The 22,444-nt window shown below is 35.7% G+C and overlaps 2 protein-coding genes across 4 annotated transcripts; both read left to right on the top strand.

Annotated features, from left to right (window-relative positions):
- The first annotated feature begins 2,431 nt into the window (after positions 1-2,431).
- Positions 2,432-11,603, top strand: LOC147409158 (uncharacterized). Of its 2 annotated transcripts, XM_086425997.1 has the most exons (10): positions 2,436-3,323; positions 4,481-5,626; positions 5,762-6,934; positions 7,162-7,203; positions 7,986-8,062; positions 8,478-8,562; positions 8,679-8,762; positions 8,891-8,992; positions 9,083-9,181; positions 11,042-11,603. In XM_086425997.1, the coding sequence occupies exons 1-10, from the start codon at positions 2,583-2,585 to the stop codon at positions 11,171-11,173; spliced, it is 3,681 nt and encodes a 1,226-aa protein (XP_086282123.1). In that variant the 5' UTR covers positions 2,436-2,582; the 3' UTR covers positions 11,174-11,603. The 2 variants fall into 2 exon arrangements, 1 of the variants encoding a protein (XP_086282123.1); XR_015172800.1 differs by lacking the exons at positions 8,478-8,562; positions 8,679-8,762; positions 8,891-8,992; positions 9,083-9,181; positions 11,042-11,603 and having other exon boundaries at positions 2,432-3,323; positions 7,112-7,203.
- A 423-nt stretch (positions 11,604-12,026) lies between these two features.
- On the top strand, positions 12,027-18,083 carry HO2 (heme oxygenase 2). Of its 2 annotated transcripts, none has more exons than XM_086426021.1 (5): positions 12,027-13,124; positions 13,467-13,690; positions 16,625-16,732; positions 16,834-16,973; positions 17,815-18,083. In XM_086426021.1, the coding sequence occupies exons 1-4, from the start codon at positions 12,503-12,505 to the stop codon at positions 16,924-16,926; spliced, it is 1,047 nt and encodes a 348-aa protein (XP_086282147.1). In that variant the 5' UTR covers positions 12,027-12,502; the 3' UTR covers positions 16,927-16,973; positions 17,815-18,083. The 2 variants fall into 2 exon arrangements, with proteins under 2 accessions (XP_086282147.1, XP_086282138.1); XM_086426012.1 differs by having other exon boundaries at positions 12,032-13,124; positions 16,834-16,966.
- Positions 18,084-22,444: the final 4,361 nt, after the last annotated feature.

Raw genomic sequence — 22,444 nt, 5'->3', positions numbered from 1 at the left:
GTGGTGCACACATAATCATAGATGATTTTCACTTGTATCTTGATGAAAGTATCTATGGTTATGTGTGCACCACCGCATCAGAATGTATAATCGCTGTACATTTTAATTTTATTTCAGCATTATCCTTAATAATAAGGGGGGTTTTGTTAATTGTTTCTACGAAAGAGAGTTGGAGGATCTTGAAACTAAGGCATGGTATCAACATTCACATACTTTAACCAAATTAGTAAGATGGGTTGCAGATTAGGATCTTGTGATCCATGAAAATGACCCATGAGAAAACAAAAGGATCCCACTTGTTAAAACTCAAAATCTAATGGTTGGAATTTATCCTCAGTATCAATTTCTACAAGATATATTTATAAAACTGACCATTAGATTTTGTGTTTCAACAACTTGGGTAACATGTTTTTACCTTCAGTCACTTGAAGTCAACCCTTCCGTCATGTAATCAAATATATGATACCTTGAACTAGTGGCAGATTTACATAAGAATTTTCGAAACTTTATTATAAGATTTATATGCCATTGCAACAGATAATAACAGTGGAAGACAAAATCTGTTGCTATTGTCCTTCAAGAAATTTTAAAAATTTAAAGTGCCTTAGTTGGGCTCATGTAATCAAAATCGTAGCTCTGCCCCTAGTTTGAACAAGATGTTAAAGGAAATATGATATAAAAAAAAAAATTTAACTGTCAAGTATTTTGCTAATGTATTAGGTTTAGTGAATCCAAATGAACAAAGATTTGCTATTTCGAAATTTATGTGCTAAACTGATGAACCGATGGCATGAGCCATGTGTATTGAAAAATACTAAAATGAAGCACCTTTAACTACTCCGAAATTTTCTCTATGGTGACCAATCAATCTTACTCATTTAATACACATGATGCCATGCATTGGTTCATCAGCTTAGCACTTAAGTTTCAAAACAACAAATCTTTGTTCAATCCAAGTAAGGGTATCAATTGAATCTATTGGCTAGCTAACTTGGTGTAGCCCCCAAAATGAAGGGTTACGACTTATTAAATCCCGACCAAACTATGGATTTTGCAGTTACACATCTGGGATCTTGTGATTTTTCTTGAAGTCATTTATGTAATACAATGGAATCTTAGCCTTTGCTAATTACACAAATTAAGTGACATGACGAGGGTTATCAAACCCTTTCAATGATAAAGGAGTAAATTTAAAAACTCTAAATGTTAAAATAGAGAAGTAAACGCATGTTTTTAAAAATAGTTCAAGATCAAGATAATTCGTTGAAATCATCTTTGTGTCATTCAAGAATGAGCGAGATATTTGTTGTAGCTAGATCCCAACCACAAACAAAAATCTAATTATTGAAATTAATTCCTTTTAACATCAAAGCAATCAATTTCAAGAACCAAACCCCAAGAATATATTACAAAGCAAATATAAAAAAAATAAAGAATAGAGAGATGAACACAAACACAAACACAATATATATGTGATTTCACCCACAATGAGGTTAGATTCACAGGTAAGTCAGCCAGTAAAAATCCACTACTCAAAAAAGGAATTAAAAGAATGGAAATTTATACTTACCTCCAACTCTTTGATGAAATCCATCAAATCTTTACATTCAAGTCTGGTAAAAAATCAAATAAAGAAATTGATCTCACTCTTATTGTCAAAAATCCACAACAACAATGTGTAAATCACCCTAAAAAATCTTGAAATTTAGATTTTACAATAGAATAATAATACTTACATAGAGACTCAATGCTTTTTTATGCTTTTTTACAATTTCAACAAAAGAGAAAATTTCCTTTAAAAAAAAAACTCTTTTTATGAATAATAATTACCATCTAAGAACCCTTTTGTTTCTCATAAGTTAATAAAAGAAAATACCAAAAATACCCTATATAAGAAAAATATCCATCAACCTATTGAACACAAAAGAATGGTGATTTTATATTACCAAAACCCAACAATATTCAATGTGAATTGTCCTTTATATTGAATCATGTGTCATCTAACACAACTTGTCTAGCATTTTGGAAACATAAACATAGTCAATTATATTTTTTGCATTTTGATACAATTTTTTTTTAAAATAATTTAAATATTTATTATCTTAAGAAAATGTGATAACATCCAATTTTATATAATTTTTTAAAATTATTTGAGTACGAGTATGGATAAATCCCCCAACTAATTAGAAATGTTTTTGATATTTTTAAAATGTTGTTAATGTTGCCAAAGTCGTCACATAATATTAAAATTTTGATAATATTTTACTCAACACCATGTGGTTGTGTGTGTGTGTGTGGAAGAAAGCAAAATTTCGGAAATACCGAAATGTTTTGTAAATATTTGAGAATATACCCTTTATAGGTCTTTGTTTTCACCCTTTAGGGGAGGCGGCGATTACGCAACGCGTAGGAAATTGATTCGACTTCTAACCGATTGTCTACACGAAGGGCGAGTTTCTGGACCATTTTGCCCCTAGAATAAACTCCCTCCCTATATACGAAGAAGTAAATCAAACCGAAACCAGAACTCAAAACACAAGACTTATTATGAGACCTCAATTTCGTCTTTCGAACCCGTGAAGATGATCCGTCTCTGCATCAGAACTCGTAATAGAATCCGCTTCTCTCCTCTCAGCACCGCCTCTTACTGTTCCTCCACTTCTTCACGCCAATCCGAAAATCTCATCGAATACCCAAAAGATGTCAAAAATCCCCAACACGTCCCTCCTTCTCCCTCTCCAATGCTCCATCAACCCAACACTCTCTCTCCTCCATATTTCCTCTCACGTAAACCTCTCTTCGCCATCTCTGCAACCCTAATTTCGGCCATTATTGCTTCCGCCGCTTTCTTAACCTCATCAGACGATTCTCTCAAAAAGAAATCCATTGATCTTTACGCTGATCTCGAGCACGCCATTGAGAGATCGAATGATTCTTTCAAGAAGATTGTTAATCAGATGAAGCAGACAGGTATTGCTGCTGCCGTTCTATTGAAATCGTTAAGCTCGGTACTTTCTTCGGCCAACCAGGAGGTTCGGTCCGGGTTCGAACTTAAGGTTGCAGCGCTCCTTGCTGATATCGCTGCAGCGAACGAGAACCGTAGGTCGGCAATTGTCGGGGCGGGTGGTGGTGCTGTGGTGGATTGGCTATTGGAGGCAGTTTCATCGTCGGGAGATGGTTGTGGTGGGATCCAAGCTGAGTCTGCTAGGGCTCTTGCACACTTGATTTCGGATCCAAATGTGTGTGAGGCCGTACTTGGGCGACCACACGCTGTTCCGAATCTTCTAAGGTTTATCTTCTCGTTTCAGCCGGGATCAAAAAAGGTGAGTTCTTGAAGTCTGCTGATTTGGATTCTATGGAATGCACCGAATTAAGTGTAAATTTAAATTAACCACCAATCAATTTCTAGTATATATATATATTTCTGGATGATTGTTGACAATCAAAGTATTTCATTAAATTTAGAATGGACCCTTAAGGATTATGCGCATTCATATAGAATTCAATGAATTGGTAGACATATTCATCGCGGCTCAATCGATAACTTATGTCAACCTAGTTTAGAAAATTAGTGGTAGAAGTTTTTGAATAGTACTACATGTTATCTTCGCTGACAAGACTAGAGACGAGGTAAATTTGAAAATTGAAAACGTTTAAGAAATAGGCTTACAAAGGTAGAATGTATAGATTGCAACTTAGTATATTCTTAGAGACGAAGCATAAGGATTGATACCTAGGAGAGATCCCAAATCAACCATTTTTTATATTTCCATTCATATATTTTAAGTGGATGATATTTTGAAGAGAAACTCCTTAATCTTCATCTTTACCATTATTAAATCTTTTTCCCAAATATCTGGGGTCGCTAAACGAATTTCATTCTTTTGTGGGTGATTTTTTTACTGTTACTCTAGCCCCTGCCTTGAGTTCTTTCCTTTGTTGAGTGCTCTGGCTGTCCAGCTAAGGATACTCTTTGATGATCAAGTCATAAACTTTATTTTTTGGAGAGTAACAACTCTTAAGTTTGCAAGATTGTGTACCTTTTCCCTATGATGGAATGGTATTTATATTATATAGGCTCTTCCTTGTGAATCCCTACAAATCCGAATTTTGTCCCTTGATTTAGGAATATCCTTGTTAGAGGTTTGTTTCCTTATTTGATGTGATATGTAGTTATCCTTTACCACATGGATTTTGCCTTGTTTTCTATCTTTCTTTGTTCCCATGAATCTTTCTCCAATTCTCCAGATAGCCATACTTGAATGTGTGTGCGCTGGGATGCTTTCTTGGGAATTGGATATTCACCCGAGTCAAGGGGCCGGGACTCATCCTATCTGGTTTAAGGGCTTCATGGGACAGGATTTTACATCCTAGGCTTACACATTCAATTCTACATATAATAAACAAGATCTCTTGTATTTTCACTTCTGCTTATTGTGATTTTTTATCAATGTTTTGAACTTGTTTTTCTTGGGAGCAGCAAATTAGACAAAGTTCACCGGATACTTCTCATAGTTGGAAAGGTAGGAGCATGCTTGTGGCTGCCATTATGGACATGGTCACTTCCAACTGTGATAGCTTCGATAAAGCATCATTTCGGCCATACTTGTCAGCTGATGCAGATATGAGAGATATTGCAGCAGTCATTGAAGTCATCGAGGAAGGTAGCTTACATTTGGATGAACCACATGGGAATGAAGATGAGGATGGTGGAAAAGGAATTCGGGGAATTGGGATAAAGATTCTCGGAGGTACAACTGTACTGGGGCTATCAAGAATAAATGGGTATCCAAAATTGGAGCCTTTATCCGAACCAGTTAGATATGTTCCTAGAACTCCTTTTCAGGAAAAAAAACATGATAATTCCCAAGCACAAGGGAGTTTGGTTCATCTTTCTGCTCCAGGCCTATGGGATGATTTGCAGAGCCAACATGTTGCTGTACCTTTTGCAGCATGGGCCCTGGCAAATTGGGCATTGGCATCAGATCTTAATCGTTCTCATATTCATGAACTTGACCAAGATGGGCATGCAATCATGACTGCTTTAGTGGCACCTGAAAGAACTGTGAGATGGCATGGGAGTTTGGTGGCTCGATTGCTATTAGAGGACCAAAACTTGTCGTTGATTGATTCTGTTCCTGATTGGAGTTCCAGTCTTCTTTCTACCATTTCCCAGGCAAGTAAAACTGAAGACATTCCATTGGCTCGGGTGGCTTTGTCAGCCTTTCTGGTCGCTGTTGAGAGAAGTTCTGGTGCACAAAAGATAGTTTTGGAGAAGGGTCTTCACTTAATGAGGGAAATTGCTAAACAGACTGAGAAACATATGCATGTGCAAGAAGCATTGGCCAAGGCCTTGGAATTGCTTTGTACAGGGGATGTGCATTTATCTCTTGAAGAAAGTCAAAAGTGGTCCAGTATTCTTTTGCCTTGGGTTTGTGGAAAGTTTTCCTCTGATGTTATCCGGTTATCATCTACAAAAATCCTTTCATGCATTCTTGAAGACCATGGACCATCTTCAATTCCAATTTCTCAAGGATGGTTAACTATTTTGCTCACTGAGATTCTTAGTTCCAGCAAAAAAACATCAATCAAAGGAAGCATTCAGCCTAAAAGCGACAAAGTGAAGGTTTAATATGTTCATTTTTTATAACCATTTTTCCCATCTAAATATACAAAGTTTAATAGCTGTGATTTCTAGAGAAGTGTCAGGCTGGTGTTAAATTTTCTATCAACATTTATGGAATTCGGTTGATCTTTGCAGACTCAAATGGATCATTCCAGCACTCTTCCTGCTGCACAGATTGCCAATCAGTTGGCTGTGGCTGTCGTTAATCTGGCAGGGAACCAGTATGGAACAGCCATGGATTCTGTTGATACATTCCCTCTTGCAGATCTTCTTTCTTTGGAACCCTTTTCCACGCCATTTAAAAGTATGAAGAAAGCTAGTTCACGCAAGTTTGATGCTGCAGATTCTGCAATAGCTACACTTAAGGGTATTAAAGCACTGACTGGGGTTTGTGCCGAAGATTTGGTGTGCCAAAATAGAATAGCTGATTTTGGGATCCTGTGTTTGTTAAGGCGCTTATTGTTGCGGGATGATTATGAACATCTGGCTGCAATCGAAGCATATGATGCATCAAGAGTCCTTGAGACACAGGAGCAGGTCGCAAAGGTTCCAGATGCCCATGATTCTTCTAGCGTTCGAGTTCCTCCTACAGCTCATATTCGAAGGCACGCAGCTCAGTTGCTTACTATTCTTTCTGTTCTACCAAAAGTTCAGAAGGTCATATTAGCAGACGAAATTTGGTGCAAATGGCTTGATGATTGTGCCAGTGGGAAGATTCCTGGTTGCAATGACCTGAAAATTCAAAGTTATGCTAGAGCGACAATGTTAAATATATTTTCCCCCGAAGAAAACAGTCACCGTGTTGATGATAATGTTCATGATGGTGGTGTAAAAAACCAAAATAGCGTGTGTGCACGGTATGATGCCACGATATTTTTGATCAACCCTGAACTCCCACATTGGAAGTGTTCTTACAAAACTGATTCAGATACTGCCCAACAGAATTCTCCATTTATAAAAAAGCCGAATTGTAATAATAATTCTTCTCCATTTGACGAAGAATCAGTTGATGGTGAGGATAGGTTTGTGACTAGAGATTCAAATTATGATAGCTTATCCACTTCTATTGATGGGTCTGACAACTGTTCACAATCCGAGATGCCTTTACTGGATATTGTTTTTGTTCATGGCCTGCGTGGTGGGCCATTCAAGACTTGGCGCATAACAGAGGACAAGTCTTCAACAACTAGTAAATCTGGTCTGGTAGAAAGTATTGATCAAGAGGCCGGGAAACAAGGAACATTTTGGCCAAGAGAATGGCTTGCAACTGACTTCCCCAGTGCTCGCTTGTTTACTGTTAAATACAAGGTTTGTGTTGTCCATTACTGCATTATATCTTGAGATTGTTTTGGTGGAAGGTTTCACATTCTTGTTGAGAATAGTAAAAATATATTCTCTTAATTAATTTTCTTGAGAAGGTGGAAATCATTTTTCCTCATGTGCGTAGCAGCTCTTGTAATTTTAATTTTCCAAGGTCGTCTCCAGGTTGGGACCCTCTGATGAACATGTACCATCTAATTGAATGATTCATGCAGACAAATCTGACTCAGTGGTCTGGAGCTAGCCTGCCTCTTCAGGTTTGTCCTTTAATAGTTATACGATATTATTTATTTATTTGTTTTTTGGGGTGTGGGGGGGAGGAGGATTTGTATGTCATTGTTTATTACATCTGCTTTTTCTGAGAGTTGCACTAATTTATTATGTAGATCTTGCTCCTCTCAAATTTGTTAGTGACTGCCTGCCAACTTTCGGTTGCTGTTATTCCTTGATCTTCCATGGAATCCAGAGTTCAGTCCCCATGAAACATGCTATTGTCCTAGAAATTTTTTATTCCAGTGTTTAGTATGAACCATAGTATTTGAGGGTTATATATATACATAAATTTTTTTTATCGACTGACCTTTTTTTTTGTTGTTTTGTTGTATAAATAGCTAATATTGAACATTGTTGTTCATGCTAAAAGCTAAATGTATTTGATTAAGTCTTTCTATTACATGGTGTTAGGATACATCTAGATGTATTTGTGGGCTTGATTATCATGTCACTTTAAGTTTATTTTCATTTTTGTTTTGAAACTTCTTTTGGAAACCATTTTTCAGCATGCATTTCTGAGGTTATTAGGTTTCTTCTATAGGCAGATAGTTATTTTTTTCCATTTATGCTTGGTATTGAAGTGGTTATTACCAGTTGCCTTAAAGACTTCCTACTTCTAGTAGATAGTATGTACTTCTAGCAGAGAGCATTTTATATATTTTAAGTTTTTGACAGTTTTACTTTTCTGTTTGTTTCCTCTCAAGTTGAGCTTAAGGGAATTTCTGTGGAGGGCTGTCGCTAACCTATGTTCTACTGAAATGTGCAGGAAGTCAGCTCGATGCTACTAAAGAAGCTAGTTGCTGCAGGCATTGGGAATCGACCAGTCATTTTTGTGACACACAGGTATGTTTTAGGATTCCAATTGTTTTTCTTTTCTAGCACAGTTTGCTTACACAGGTTTGATATTTGTTGGAAACTTTGAAGGTGCCAACTTGGTAAATTGTTTAAGTCTTTGTGTGATATTAAGGAAACTCTATTGTCCAATAATTTTTTGGGCCAGACATCATTTTATATTCCCATGTCTGACATCCCAACACATTCTTTCAAAGAAGCCATAATTGATTCTCATATTTTATTTTCATAATTATTGGTTCACATTAAGTTTGTATGGCCGAGATGGGGTATTAAATATGTGATTCCTTCTCTTTGGGGAAAAAAATATCTTGTATATGATTTCCGATCTGTTTATGTTGAAACTAGTATGCTTAGGTTGCCTTTCGTACAAACGCTTAATGTTTTCATTGTGTCTTATTTGCAGCTTGGGAGGCCTGGTTGTGAAGCAGATGCTCTACCAAGCAAAGGAATATAATTTTAATAATCTAGTTAACAACACCAGTGGAATTGTAGGTTTCCTTCAATCTAGAAGCTAATAATTCTCTATGCCAGTATGCAGTGTTTCCTCTCATTTCTTACCATACTTTTTTCTCTCTACACTTGGTTGTTTGCATTGTGGTTTCAGGTGTTCTATAGCTGTCCACATTTTGGAAGCAAACTTGCAGACATGCCTTGGAGAATGGGCCTTGTATTTCGACCAACACCCACTGTTAGTACTTTTTCTATATAAGTGGAGTTATGGATTTCAAGAATACATCGTGTTAGTCCTTGAATTTTCATGGACAGTTCTTGTATATTATGCAATGGCATTTGTGCTTACTTCCTGCCATCTTGTAGATAGGGGAGCTGAGGAGTGGATCTCCAAGATTGGTTGAGCTTAATGACTTTATTCGTCACCTTCATAATAAAGGGAAGCTTGATGTTCTCAGTTTCTGTGAGGTAACTCAAGTTGTGTTCTAGAATCTAGCTCCTTGGCATTTCAATATCATCCTTCATTGGCTTTGGTAGGCTGATAGAGCTGTTTTACAGACCAAGGTAACTCCAATAGTTGAAGGTTACGGAGGGTGGGCTTTTCGAATGGAAATTGTACCGATGGAATCAGCATATCCTGGCTTTGGTGAACTTGTTGTAAGTTTAAGATCGATATTGGATAGTATTAGATTAGTTGGCTTTTAACAAAAGAACTAATAGATTGAAAAGGGGAAGATGTTAGCAACCTCCAACACCATGCTTTTTCCATAAACACCCCTAAAAGGCAATCATTTTTTTGGTATTCTAATAACTAAGGGCAACGGCTTTATTGTCATTGTGTGATGGCATTTTTATTAATAATCACAGAACCTTAAAAGTTCTGTATGAAAATGCCATGAGTTGCCACTAGAAAACGAAAAAGGGTTGCTCTTTTTGGTTTTTATGTAAAAAAACATGGTTTTGGCTGTTGCTAGGACCCAATGCTTGCGATAGACATCAACATTTCCCGGAGCTGTCTGCTGTTTGTTTTCCTAACTGCTCAAAAGAATGTAATTGAACCAATGCTTAGAAACTTAGATTCTACCTATTGAATATTCTACTGTTCTTGAAGATGGCGCGTCTTCTGTACAGAGAGCACATAGAGATCAAATGTGATCCTAGTATTTATCTCCTTTATTTATTTTTATTTTTTTGGATAAATAGTATTCATCTCGAGTTCCAAATGTTGTTTTAGACATAGTTTTCATCCGTGCTGAAACCAAAATTAAATGTCCAAACTTCAGTTTCTATAATTCTCATCAATCTATATATTAAAAAAAAAAGGAAGTTTGTATAAATGCAAAACTCAAAATTGTTTGGAATTGCATGAAACTGAAACAGGACCTTGAATATCGAAATTTCAAACCTTTATTCTGGTATGATATCTAATACCATGGGTTTTAAACTTGGTTCCCTGTCTCATCTTGGCACCTTACTAGTCTGAGATGATTCGGATGAGTCAAACCCTTCCAAACAGTTTTAAAGGAATTTTTCAGAGTCAGAAATCTGAAGTCGAGGGAGATCAGATGGTAATGCATGTTTAATAAATATTGTTAGAATTCTTTCCCTTCAACAACTACAAAACTTGGGGGCTGATCCATATACACTTCCTCCTGTAAATCTCCATGAAGAAATGCATTTTTAATGTCTAGTTGGTAAAGTGGCCAGTTAAAATTTATTGAGACAGACAGAAGAATTCTATAAAACATGATTTGCTAATAGACTATAGGTGGATGAAGATTTGGTATGCTAAGTTATTAAAATGAAAGGTATTGACTTATTGAAATTGATGTATATATTTTTTTTAAGTAATCGTCTTGCTGATCTCTTTTTGTTTTTGTTTTTTTTTTAAATTCTTATGAAACAAGTTATCTTACTTTTTAATATTTGGTTAGAAAGTGCTTGGTAATACATACGCATATATTATTTATTTTTGTTGCATTCACGCTTTTGATGCTTAGAGCCAGTTCTGTAATTACCTTGAAAATTTTCACTTGTGTCAACAGGCATAAATACTTATACAAGGGGAATGTTAACGTCCAAGACCTTATGGGGACATTAGCATTCTCCAACACTTTATTTTTTCAATAACACCCCTATTCATTGTCTTTTTTGTGAAAATAAATAGGGGTATGTTGGTCTTTAATACAATAAATATCTGTTTGCATTGATTGCCAAATCCTTTATTGCAACAAGACATTTAATTTTAAAGATTAAATATCCTTAACATTTATTGTGAAAGAGACAAGTATTAATTACATAAATAAACATTTATTATATAAAAAAAACTAATATATCCTTGTCTTTTTCACTAAATGACAAAATGGGTAAGGGTATTTATAGAAGAAAAAAAGTGTTGGAGAATGCTAACATCCCCAAGAGGTCTTTAAACATTAGCATTCCTCCTTATAGAAATTCTGAGATCACATACAAAACATTAGCTCACACATTTATTTATTTTTTCTAATTTGGGATCAGGTATTGGAATCAACGGATCATATAAATTCGTGTAAGCCTGTTGACCGCACTGATCCATCTTATAAAGAGATATTAGACTTCTTGCAGAAGCTAAAAGCTCACTATACATTGAAAAGAGATGTTTCAGTATGAAGTTTTCAAGACTGGATTGAAAATCCTGGAGTTCCATATTGTTCTAATTTTGAAGTTTTAAACTTGGAGCGTCTGTCAAGATGCAAAGAATCAGGTGATGACAACTGTTGCTTGCAATGCATCAAGAACCATATATGGCCGTGAATTTTAACTTGGAGAAAGGAAAGATTATGAAACATGTCTGCATGCTCCATAGCTCAACATTCATCATCAAGAAGCCTAGAACACTAGGGAAGTCTTGGACCCATGATCTCTTCCGTAAGGAGGGCGCAATGTCCTATGGCTCTGCTAGTGTGATTTGTTGTAATTTATCTATTTTTGAGAATCAGTGTACAGATAAAGCCCACCTGGAGATTTCTAAAAAAAATTTGGGATGCAATGTAGATAAGGCTTTTAATATTTAACATGAAATTGTTGCTGTTTGAATCTATACTCTTGACAAATAGGCAGGGTATCAGGCATCTATAGTTTTGCACAAAAGGAAAAAAAATTGAGATATTTTTTCCTTCACTAAGCTGAGTTTTTTGGTATTTTGTTTCTGCAAAAATGTTGTCCCACAAGTAATATTTATTTTGTTATTATTATTATTATTTTTTGGGGGTGGTGTCTTTTTACTGAAGAATTTTTGAATTATATTATTTTGTGAAATTAATTTTTTGGAGTGATCAAATTTGTGATGAAGACCCACAGGTTTTCAAAATGTGATCTCTTTGATATTAAGTAGTGATATTGTTAATATCTATTTGAAAAGTGATAATCGCTATTTGAAAAGTGATAATGGCACGAGTTCACTATATTTTGTTAATTTAAATATCTCACTATTTTATATCAGTTAGATCCCCACTTAAACTTTGAAAAACATGTGGGCTCGCTCTTCACTCTTTTTTGGAATTAAGATGAACTGCAAGCTTGAATAAGAATTTCCGTCATATTCAACTCACAAAATGGTAATTTACCCATTAATAAGAGGTTATTTTTATATCATGAATTATAATACTGATTATCCCACGTGGCAAAATTCAGCAATCATAAATCTGTGTGTTCCCTGGAGATGCACGTCTCCCCATGAAAATGTGTATCTGGAGAGAACCGTGTATCCCGAGGAACGTAGATCTACGATTTCTAAACTTGTCACGTCTTGAGTATGCTAGGTGGGTAGTCAGAATATCACCACTCTTTTATCATATAGATTGGTGTGTTATAAGTAAAAGTTGGTGAGCTAATAGCAGCTCTCTTAAGAATTGCTTCCACCAATCGGGGTGGAGAGTTCAGTGGACTGTAGAGACTCTTCGGTGCCCAAAGTCGAGGATTAGTTGCAGTGAAGGAAGGATGTTGTCATGGCTGCTTCCATTTCCTCATTTCAACCCTAATTACACTAACAGACTAAATCAACTGCAATTACCATCTCCTCTTTCTTTGCCCAGACAGAGCCACCAATCTATTCTATTTCCTTACGACCGTAGATTACAAAAAGATTCTCTAAAGAACACCAAAAACAACAAGTGTGGGAGCAGAAATGGCTTCTTCTTCGTCTTCTGTTGCTCCACCAACGATTCCTCTACTAATAATGATAATAACTCCATTTCCACAACAACAACAACAGCACCACCACCATCATCAACAACAACAACAGCAACAACATCACCACCATCAACAACAACAACAACAATAAATGCAGCTCCATTGTTAAAGAGGAGGAAGAGATATAGGAAGCTTTACCCAGGAGAGAGCAAGGGTATCGTTGAAGAGATGAGGTTCGTCGCCATGAAACTTCGCAACGACAATAATAAAAGTGGAGGAGGAGATAATGATAGTGATAGTGATAGTGATGGTGATGGAGATGGAGAGACATGGCAACCTAGCATTGAAGGTTTCCTCAAGTATCTAGTCAATAGCAAGCTCGTCTTCCAAACCCTAGATCGTATTGTCGATGAATCCGATCATGTAGCTTGTGAGCACTTTCTTTTGTTCTAACTCCATGTTTATTTTTTAGTTTCAAAGTTTGTAGCTTTCTTAATTCTACTCATCTAAACTAATTACCCTCCAAATCGACCTATAGAACCAATCTCTCCAGCTCTTATTCTTCCTAATTTCCTTCATTGTAGATTGTAATTGTTTACGAGTGTAAAAGATACCCAATTCATGAAGATGATATTTTCAATTTTCTGTTTCTCCCACCCTATTAGCTTCCTAAGATCAAATTTGGGATTTTTTTTTCTTTTAGGGTTGAACCCATAGTAATTTCAAAAGGGATAAAAATCACTTTTTTTTTTCCGTGTTTCGCATTCTACAGATGCTTACTTTAGAAAAACTGGATTGGAGAGAACGGAAAGTCTTTCAAAAGATCTAGAGTGGTTCCGCCAACAAGATTATGTCATTCCACAACCAAGTTCTCCTGGAGTTTCATATGCCAAATATTTGGAGGAACTTGCAGAAAAGAGCGCCCCACTCTTCCTTTGCCATTTCTATAACATATATTTTGCTCATATATCGGGCGGTCAAGTGATAACAAAACAGGTAGGTCTCGGCAATTAACATTTGATGCCTCTTTTTCAATAATGCACAAAATCTGATTTGTGTAACTTTTGGATGAGAACATATTATTGGGGATAACCTTGCCAATGCTATTGTTAATGTATAGGATATTTGGTGATAATAAATATTCTTTCTTCTGATCAATGTGTTCTTGAAGTTTGCAAATATTTATTGAGTGACAGAGATCACATCTAGTTTGAATGAAGGGGGTGCTTTGCTTATTTTGTATAGATTTTCTAAAAGGTTTCATTGGGAAAACAATTATTTTAGTTTCCTTTCCCTATTCTTCTAATTGTCTAAAAACTTTATGAACTCCAATTGGCAGTTCTTTAGAACTTCAAAAATTATCTATAGAATGTTATCTTGATTATACCTTGCTAACGTTCCAGGGAAGAGTTGAATTTTGTGGAATTGCCCATTAAATTTTTTGGGTACGGGTCTGTGTACTTGCAGGCTTGCAGCCACTTGACAGTTGGCAAAGATCAAATGTTGATTTTGTCAAGGACCGGTAGATTTTGGATGGCATTCTTATCGCTTATTGATTCCAGGGGTTAGATCGGACAATCTAAGAATTGTTTATAAAAAATCAATCTCGGAATGGTTTACGATCATTTAAATTGGAGTATTTTGGAATATATGATGGAAGGATGGGTTCTCGGATGGTCTGGATTAAATAGATAATGGAAAGCATGTTAATGGTCTGTTTCGATCTTGGTCACGATAGTCGTAGGAGTCTTTTCAAGAGTTTGAGAGGGGTAAAGAACCCTCCCCCCATTCTTTTGTCATTGTGGTTGAGTCAGGAAGATTATTTTCAAATATTGGAGGTTTTGAGGTTAAGGTTTGTAATCTCACCTTCAATTTGCTGGTGATAGTCTGTTGTTTTTCAAGAAGGTTTAAAATCTCATTTCCGGACAATGTTTCTGTTAGAAAAACAAATTGAAATGATCTTGATTGAAACATTTTGAGATAATCCGAAACATTCAAAATTTTGAGGTCAATGTTTTGTTATCCGGTAGATACCCAAGAATCGAACAAAATAAAGATTGACCGAGGCTTGTGTTGAACACAATGACCTTAAGACAATTTTGTTTCCGCAACTTGGTGCACACGGATCAATGAATAATTGTCTCCTAAGATACAATGATCACATGTGCAGAGACAACACTACAATCTACACGTCTAGCGAACCGAACGCTAAGCTTGTACTCTCAAAGAACGCAGACGAGAAATCAGAATGGAAGTACATTAAAACAGTAGAGAAGAAGAGAAAATTTTGAATTAGAAAAACTAAGGTCGAAATGACCTATTTATAGAATTTTAAGAGACAAGGTGTTTCTTGGGAAAAGATGGTTCTAAGAGACATAATGTCTCTTGGAAAAGGAAATGTGTCTCTTAAGTGACAACCCAAAACCAAAAGAGGTGTCCTTACAGAATGAATAGGCACCCATGGAAACCAAGAAATGTGTCCTCTCTGAATTAAGAGGTGTGCCCCTTCAAAATCAAGAGGTGTGTCCTTCCTGAATTAAGGGGTGTGCCCCTTTCAAAATCAAGAAGTGTCCTCTGATAGGAATTAAGGAGTTGTTTGGAGCCGATTTGTCATTCACCCAAAATGGATTTTTGACAACTAAACATGAAATTATTCTCCTTGATGAGAAGAATAAGTTTCCAAGTGGTCCTGCCTCTTATAAATTGTGGGACCCACTTAAATCGTAGCTCAAATAGACCCTCTCGGTCACAAAAATCTGGAAAAAACTGCACATTTTTCCAACATGTTTCCTCCTACTCTCAGCCAAAAATAGAATGAATCTTTGAATCATGTTTTTCAATGCCTCTCCTAATTAGCTCTACATGGAAGAGGTATTTTGTTGTGTTTCTAGACTATTGTTTCTCTCACTTGAGTGATGAGTCCCTGCTCACTATTTCCTGCTTCATGCAATTTCTAATTAGGGAAGATTTTGTTGATTAGGATTTTCTTTGTTTTTTGGAGTGATGTAATTTTCTATATAAAAGCCTATAGGGATCATGTGTAGGTATAAATAAAATTCTCAATAAAGCTTTCTTTTGAATTATATCCTATGCACTATTCTTTCTATATTCATATTCATAGAATATGTCTCAATATTTCTTGGATATTTAGTCATCATCATCTACACCCTATCTGAATTAGTGGGGTTGGCAACATGAATCACAGTACCTGAATATTTAACCTTACAATGAAAGATAAAAAATAAAAAATAAATATAAATTATTGACGATATAGATGTTCCCCAATATCCTAGGGTATGGGGCTCAACTCTCAAGTAAATCCAACAGTTTCGACTCCTATTCAAACCTGGATAACATAAAGTGAACAAGATCCTTCAATTCCGTTTCTGAAAATTTTATGATAATAGTGGGAGTATTCTAAATGGGAGTGCCTATTTCCCATTTAAAAGCCCATTCTTTTGTTCTTCCATCCATCCCACTTTATCCTTTACTTGCTTCTCCCCTCCTATGCCTAATTGTCTAAATGATCTTTTTTATTGTCTGAGCACTCACATGGAAATTTTGTATTGTAGACATTGTTTGAGGTATCATGATTTGTCTTCTGTATTCTCATTTCTTAAAGACTCTAGATGGGTGACTTGGTACTTGTACAGACAAGAAAAAAAATTCTTCATCTTTATAACTTGGTTGATATAAAGGTTTCTGAAATATATGCACTCAACTGTGTAATTCTCGGACACTTGAGTATGTTTGTAGTGATTTTCCCGAACCAGCTGTTATTGTGTATAGCTTCTAGTAGCAGGAAGCTTCCACCTAACATGCACTTCCAGTTTTAGAATTGTTCAATTTCTTATTTTTGAGGTCGTTCCCACTTCTAACATAGAGCCACTTACTGGCACTTCCAGCAACTAAGGGATGGTTTGTGTATAGGTTTCTGAGAAGCTCTTGGAAGGAAAGGAGTTGGAGTTCAACAAATGGAAGGGAGATGTGCTAGAGATGTTGAAAGATATGAGAGAGAAACTCAACATGCTTGGAGAGGTAATAATGTCTTGGACTACACCTGACTTGTTTTTGCATGGTGGTGAAACTTCTTTCGATTCATTTTTTTGGTTGGTTTTTTGGAATTTTCATCTATCCAGCACTGGTCACGAGATGAGAAGAACAAATGCTTAAGAGAAGCAGCTAAGTCATACCGGTCCTTGGGGCAGATGGTCCGCTTGATTATTTTATAGTGTGAGCGTTTCAATTCAAACAGCACCAAGTGTTTTTCAGGTATAAGGTAGCTAACATTTCTCAATCTTTATTGGAGGGTTTTATCATCATTTTCTTTCATGAATCAAACAAAGAGTCATCATTGTATGGTTGGCCTTTTGTCTTTTATAAACAATTAACCCACTTACACGGCTTGCTTGTGTAGTGTTTACTAAAGAAATTCAATTCTTGTGTTCCTTGATTTTATCTTTTGTTTCTTGTTTATGTGTACATATTTCTAGGTGGAACTGTACCTCTAATCTTGATACAGCTTGAAAGCCTTGATTTGGTCCAATTGTTATGCAACTCTATTTCAGCAAACTGTGATGCATGTCATTTACATGGGTTATGGGTAGTTTCTTTTGATGTGTATGATACGCAAACAATACCAAGTTGGCTGATCATTAGAGCAGTTGGGTGTGATTATACCAACACCAATGCTCTAGATCTCATCAGAATTCTGCGGCTAAGCGTGCTTAGGGGAGAGTAGTACTAGGATGGGTGACCTCCTGGGAAGTCCTTGTGTTGCGCTCCCTCCCTCTTGAAAGCTTGCTAAATTGGTTAAAACCTGAGAGTGTTGATACCACAGCTTGGGTTTAAAACCACATTCACCTATTAATTATTGACCAAATCTAATCTTGCTTGCCTAGAGGAAAAACAAGAGTAGCTGATCTTTAATAGTCTTCAAATACCATGTGTCCTCAGTATTAAAGTTGACACTAAGCATCACAGTATTTGTCAGTGAGCAAATCACCCTCTGAGAAGGCCGGGATGCTTTAATCATCTTAAAAGATCTCATATATCCTTGACATCCCTTTATGAGATTCTTAGCGATATTTTTCACATCTAATTTTCACATTGGTTGCCAGTGTCTGTGCTGATGTTGCAGTTGCTGAACTCAAGCCAAAGCATGGAATGTTGATTGAACATTATGCCTGAAGAGTGAAAATACATAGCAACATCATCGATGTTCTGAGGGAGTACCACCAACTCCTTTTATAATGTTGATCTCAAGAGGAATCTCACCACTCCTCAACAGTTCCCATCACCTTCAGTGATAATTGATCCAGATCTGCACAAGACAAGCTATGCCCACTTCTTGGTGTGCTGTAAATCGATATTTGATTAGCAGATGCATCCAACCCAGTTTATTTTTGGTTCTGGTCCGAGTTAGAAGATAATACTTGGTTGGGATTAGAGTTCTCTTCTGGAGATCTTCCTTAGGACAGTCTCTGTTCCTCACCATCACTCCTTTGTTTTTTCTCATCAATGCAATGGTGATAGAATAGTCCTCGACTTGGTTTATATGAAAATCATGGTTGCTTTATCCAACCTCCTAATTGACATGTATGTTCATATGAGCATGATTTAATTTACCTTCACACACATTTTTGACTGTCATTGATAGTTAATAGATTTTGATGCTAGTAATGGATTGGGATTCATCGACTGTTTGAAAATGACTCATTAAAAAAATAAAAATAAAAGAAATCTTGACTGCTAAAATTGTAATGCATTGTTTGGGATTTATCTTAGGGATATGTGATTTATCCTATTGGATGTGTAAACAAACTAAATAGCAGAGAGACTGACAATCGCACAAGGATTTACGTGGTTTAGCAGTGTGCCTATGTCCACGGAACAGAACAAGAACAATCACGACTTTCTCGTAAGTTTTACAATCCCAGAGATCTCTATTTATAGAATTGGGAGTTATCAAAACATGTAAAATTCCACAAACAGAAACCCCTTGCACCCCCGCAACTTTGTGCAGTGCAACAGAATACAAGACATTCTCGGCACCAATAAAAAGAAAAAAAGAGAAAAAAAACATATAATGTGCAAGGGAAATGTTGGTCACCTATTTATCTTCTACACATATCTTTGACGTGTGCTTTAGGGCCTGTTTGAAAGTGAGTTAAGGGTGAAAGTTAACAACTTTCAGAAATCGTTGTATTGAGCTTTTGGAATCTCTAACTTCAGAGAGGCGCAAGTGTTAACTCTCCAATACCCTAAAGAACCTTTTTTTTGTTGAGATATTTACAAAACTGTAATCAACTCTTGGCGAATTTACGATTCTGACTTACTGTTCATTTTAATTACCAAAATGCGAATGGACAACGAATTCGGCAGTTTTAAAGTGACTATTTCATAGGTTTAAAGTGACAATTTCACTTTTTACCTGCAAAATTGTTACTTTAAACTTGCGAGATAGTTACCTTAAAACGTCCAAATTTGTTGTCAGTTCACGTTTTACTAATTTAAATGAACAGTGAGCCAGAATTGTAAATTCATCAAAAGTTAATCACGAAATAGTAATTTCCCCTCCAACTTCATCCTTCTAGGTTTAGAAAAGTCCTGTAATCTTAATGGTAATTGGATGATATTTTTGTCTAACTTCCTTGGACTATAACTTTATTTAGAACCTTGCCCTATGCTCACTATGTTTCATCCACATTTTCATGTATTATTATACTAAAAAAGGTAATTTCAATATTAGAAGATACAAATAATGAAAAACTTTTTTTGTTTAGCTAAGGGTTTTGTTTTTCTTGGAATAATGTTGTTAAGTTAGTTATTGATTATTATAATTATTTGCAAAATTGTTTTTGAAACTTAATCATTATAATTTGGTCCCACCATTGGTTGACTTTCAAACTAAAGTGGGTAACTTCTAAAATGCTCAAACTCAATAGCTCCCTAAAAATGAATTTTTATAACCCAACTGTTGGTGGTAACCAATTATGGAGATTTTTGGTTGTGGGTCATGATATCTTCAAACCTCGTTTGAGGTTTGATTAAAAGTTTAAAGTTTATATGTCACACTCTTGATGAGTATTGAGACGGTGAGATCTCGCCAAAACAAAATGGCCTTGAATCAAATCCACTAATTAAGAAGGAAAGATGATCGATTCCACCTCAACCATCGAGACATGATCGGTGGAAAATTTGAGGTTTTGTTACACCAATTCTTGTCACATGGCACACTAATTTTAGCAAATGACACATGAACTCTTTTGGCTGGCACATCCCTAGATAGAGCTCCTCATAAAAAATCAGCCTAATTTGAAGATTTCCAGTTATGACAAATCAGACCATAACTCATGGTAAGTGACTAGTCCAAAAGTCTGATATATTAGAGAGGGGAGAATTATGAATATAAGAAGGTCACATGTCTTGTAGGTTTTATTAGAGTATGATATACTTGAGAGTGGAGGAAAATATACACCTAACACTCCCCCTCACCCATAAGGGTGGAAAGAATCAAACCCGTGAGGTCATGACCTATACGAATTTGTTGCTTTGATACCATATTAACCAACCACTACTTCAAAAGACCGATCCATTAGAGAGGAGGAGAACTATGAATATAAGAGAGTCATGGAGTGGAGGAAAATATACCCTCAACACCTCATAAGCGCGAGGGATTTGTTCAAGGGCAATTTCAGACTCATAAGCGCTTAATGTCTGTAGGTTGTGAGTTTGATATTCAGTATGATCATTAATTCCTCAGGGGCCATCTGTAAGTGTGCATCCTCACTTACACTTGGTGTGTGTGATGTGTGGGTATTGTACGTGCCCCAAGATTAGTCCTTGGACAAAACCATGGTCTATGGACTGGGCAAAGAGTAGATATGAGCCTAGTCCCCTGTTTACAAGAATACCTAGTTATCAAAATAAAACAAACAAACAAACAAAATTACACAAATTAATGATTAAACATCATGAATCAAATCAAATTTTGTTGTATAGATTCACAAGATGTCGGAGAAGTATCATATGGTCATATACGTAATTTCACCCCAGGCTCAAGGGGAAAGTACGAATAAAAGGTACTTTAGAAGCCAAAATTATTGTGCCATATGCATTGTTAAAATATAAAGAAAATGGGAGATGTCCGTTATATGATACTAATTTTTTTATTTATGAAATAAGACACTCATTGTATTTGCATCTATTTAGATTTACTTTCAAATAAACATCCAAGCAAATGGTGTAAAATTAAATTTAAATAAATATAGTTTTTTTGGTAACTAAATATTTTATAGACACAAGTACCACGTTAATTTTGACTTCTCTCGGCCTTATTTGGTATACAGCCCAAGACTTTGAGCCTTTAAAGTCCCACCTTAACCAAAAACAATAGACATTTGAAGCTTGTTTTTAGGGTCATCTGTCCCTTAACACGTTCATAAAAGAAACAATATGAAAATGAAAAGGCATGAGAAAGTGGGGCTGCACTCATCTCCTTGTTTGGTGAAGCATCATGAATAAAAAGCTAAGATACCTTTAATTAATAATAAAGAAACAAGTGGAAAGGCAGCTTTATTAGTTCAAATTTCAAACCAACAGACTTACTCTATAAAAAAATTAATTAATTAAATTATATTTTGGACTTGGTGGTCATTGCAAATGATCAACTTACTCTCATTAACGCTCTTCTTGAGCTTAATTGATATTTTAAATAACTAATTATTCAATTTGATCTCAAATGAACCTCCTTAGTGTACCCACAACGCCTAACTCACCCCCATTGTCCTCTCCTTCAATTTTGCTTTACAATCGACAGCTTTTCTAGGGTCCAACGACCCCCAAATTGTTGGGTTGGGAAGAGAAATATGAAATCTACCCATAACACTTAGGAAGTGTTTGGGTCCCACTTATACAATTTGGTCCTAAAATGTAATTTGATTCAGAATTTCTATTGATAATGACTTGTCTCACTCTCGTCGGTGTGTTACTGGTTAAACTCATGGTCGATTGGATTTATGATTGCGGAATGGAATAGTAGGAAGGGGGAGAAAAAGTTAATTCCACATCGATCATGAAACATTCGATGAAAAATCTATGGTTCTTACATATGCCACGTTAGGGGTGTATTGGGAAGTATGTCACGTGGGAGTGTCAGGTTATCATTAATCTACTAACAAATCTCACTTTAAAACACTTGTCATTTTTAAATCATAACATAACAACTTAAGTATAAGAGTCGTGATAATCTAACATCCCTATCATAGAACTATGGATCATTTGCCTTAGGATACACAAGAAAAGATTTATAATTTTGCATATCCCGAGGCAAATGATCTATGGTTCTGTGAAGGGGGCATACTTATTCAAAATATATATATATTTAATTTAAAGTAAATGAACTAATTATATTAAAAATATGAAATTGAGTTTTCTATCGTTTTGATTATTTCGAAGGATCTTTCTTAAATCAATGTCTTTTAACATTATCAAGGGAGAATTTTTAAAAGTTATAAGAATTTATGAATTATTACGATAAATAACAACAACGAATAAAAAAAAAATCCATCACAATTAATCTCAATATAAAAAAATCACTCTTAATTGTTATTATTATTTTTTTCCATTCTTAACCACCACCATCTGGGCAAAATCCTAACCCTAGCCCAGAACATCAAAATATCAATCAAGAAATAAGTTGTAAAAATATGTACAACTTAATCTTCAAGAACGACAGGCTTAGACCAT

Source organism: Akebia trifoliata, chromosome 2 (genome assembly GCF_017979445.1).
Source record: "Akebia trifoliata isolate Shusen 1 chromosome 2, ASM1797944v1, whole genome shotgun sequence".
Lineage (NCBI taxonomy): Eukaryota > Viridiplantae > Streptophyta > Magnoliopsida > Ranunculales > Lardizabalaceae > Akebia > Akebia trifoliata.
The sequence above is the reverse complement of the archived record's forward strand: the minus strand, read 5'-3'. Positions and strand labels throughout refer to the sequence as shown.

What these genes read in the sequence shown, in the direction of transcription:
- LOC147409158 (XM_086425997.1), top strand. Translation starts at nt 2,583, where the DNA reads ATGATCCGTCTCTGCATCAGAACTCGTAATAGAATCCGCTTCTCTCCT. An exon ending in CTAAAAGCGACAAAGTGAAG is followed by an intron (nt 5,627 to 5,761) that starts GTTTAATATGTT and finishes TGATCTTTGCAG; the next exon opens with ACTCAAATGGATCATTCCAG. An exon ending in CTGGCTTTGGTGAACTTGTT is followed by an intron (nt 9,182 to 11,041) that starts GTAAGTTTAAGA and finishes ATTTGGGATCAG; the next exon opens with GTATTGGAATCAACGGATCA.
- HO2 (XM_086426021.1), top strand. Translation starts at nt 12,503, where the DNA reads ATGTTGTCATGGCTGCTTCCATTTCCTCATTTCAACCCTAATTACACT. An exon ending in GTCAAGTGATAACAAAACAG is followed by an intron (nt 13,691 to 16,624) that starts GTAGGTCTCGGC and finishes GTTTGTGTATAG; the next exon opens with GTTTCTGAGAAGCTCTTGGA. An exon ending in AACTCAACATGCTTGGAGAG is followed by an intron (nt 16,733 to 16,833) that starts GTAATAATGTCT and finishes TCATCTATCCAG; the next exon opens with CACTGGTCACGAGATGAGAA.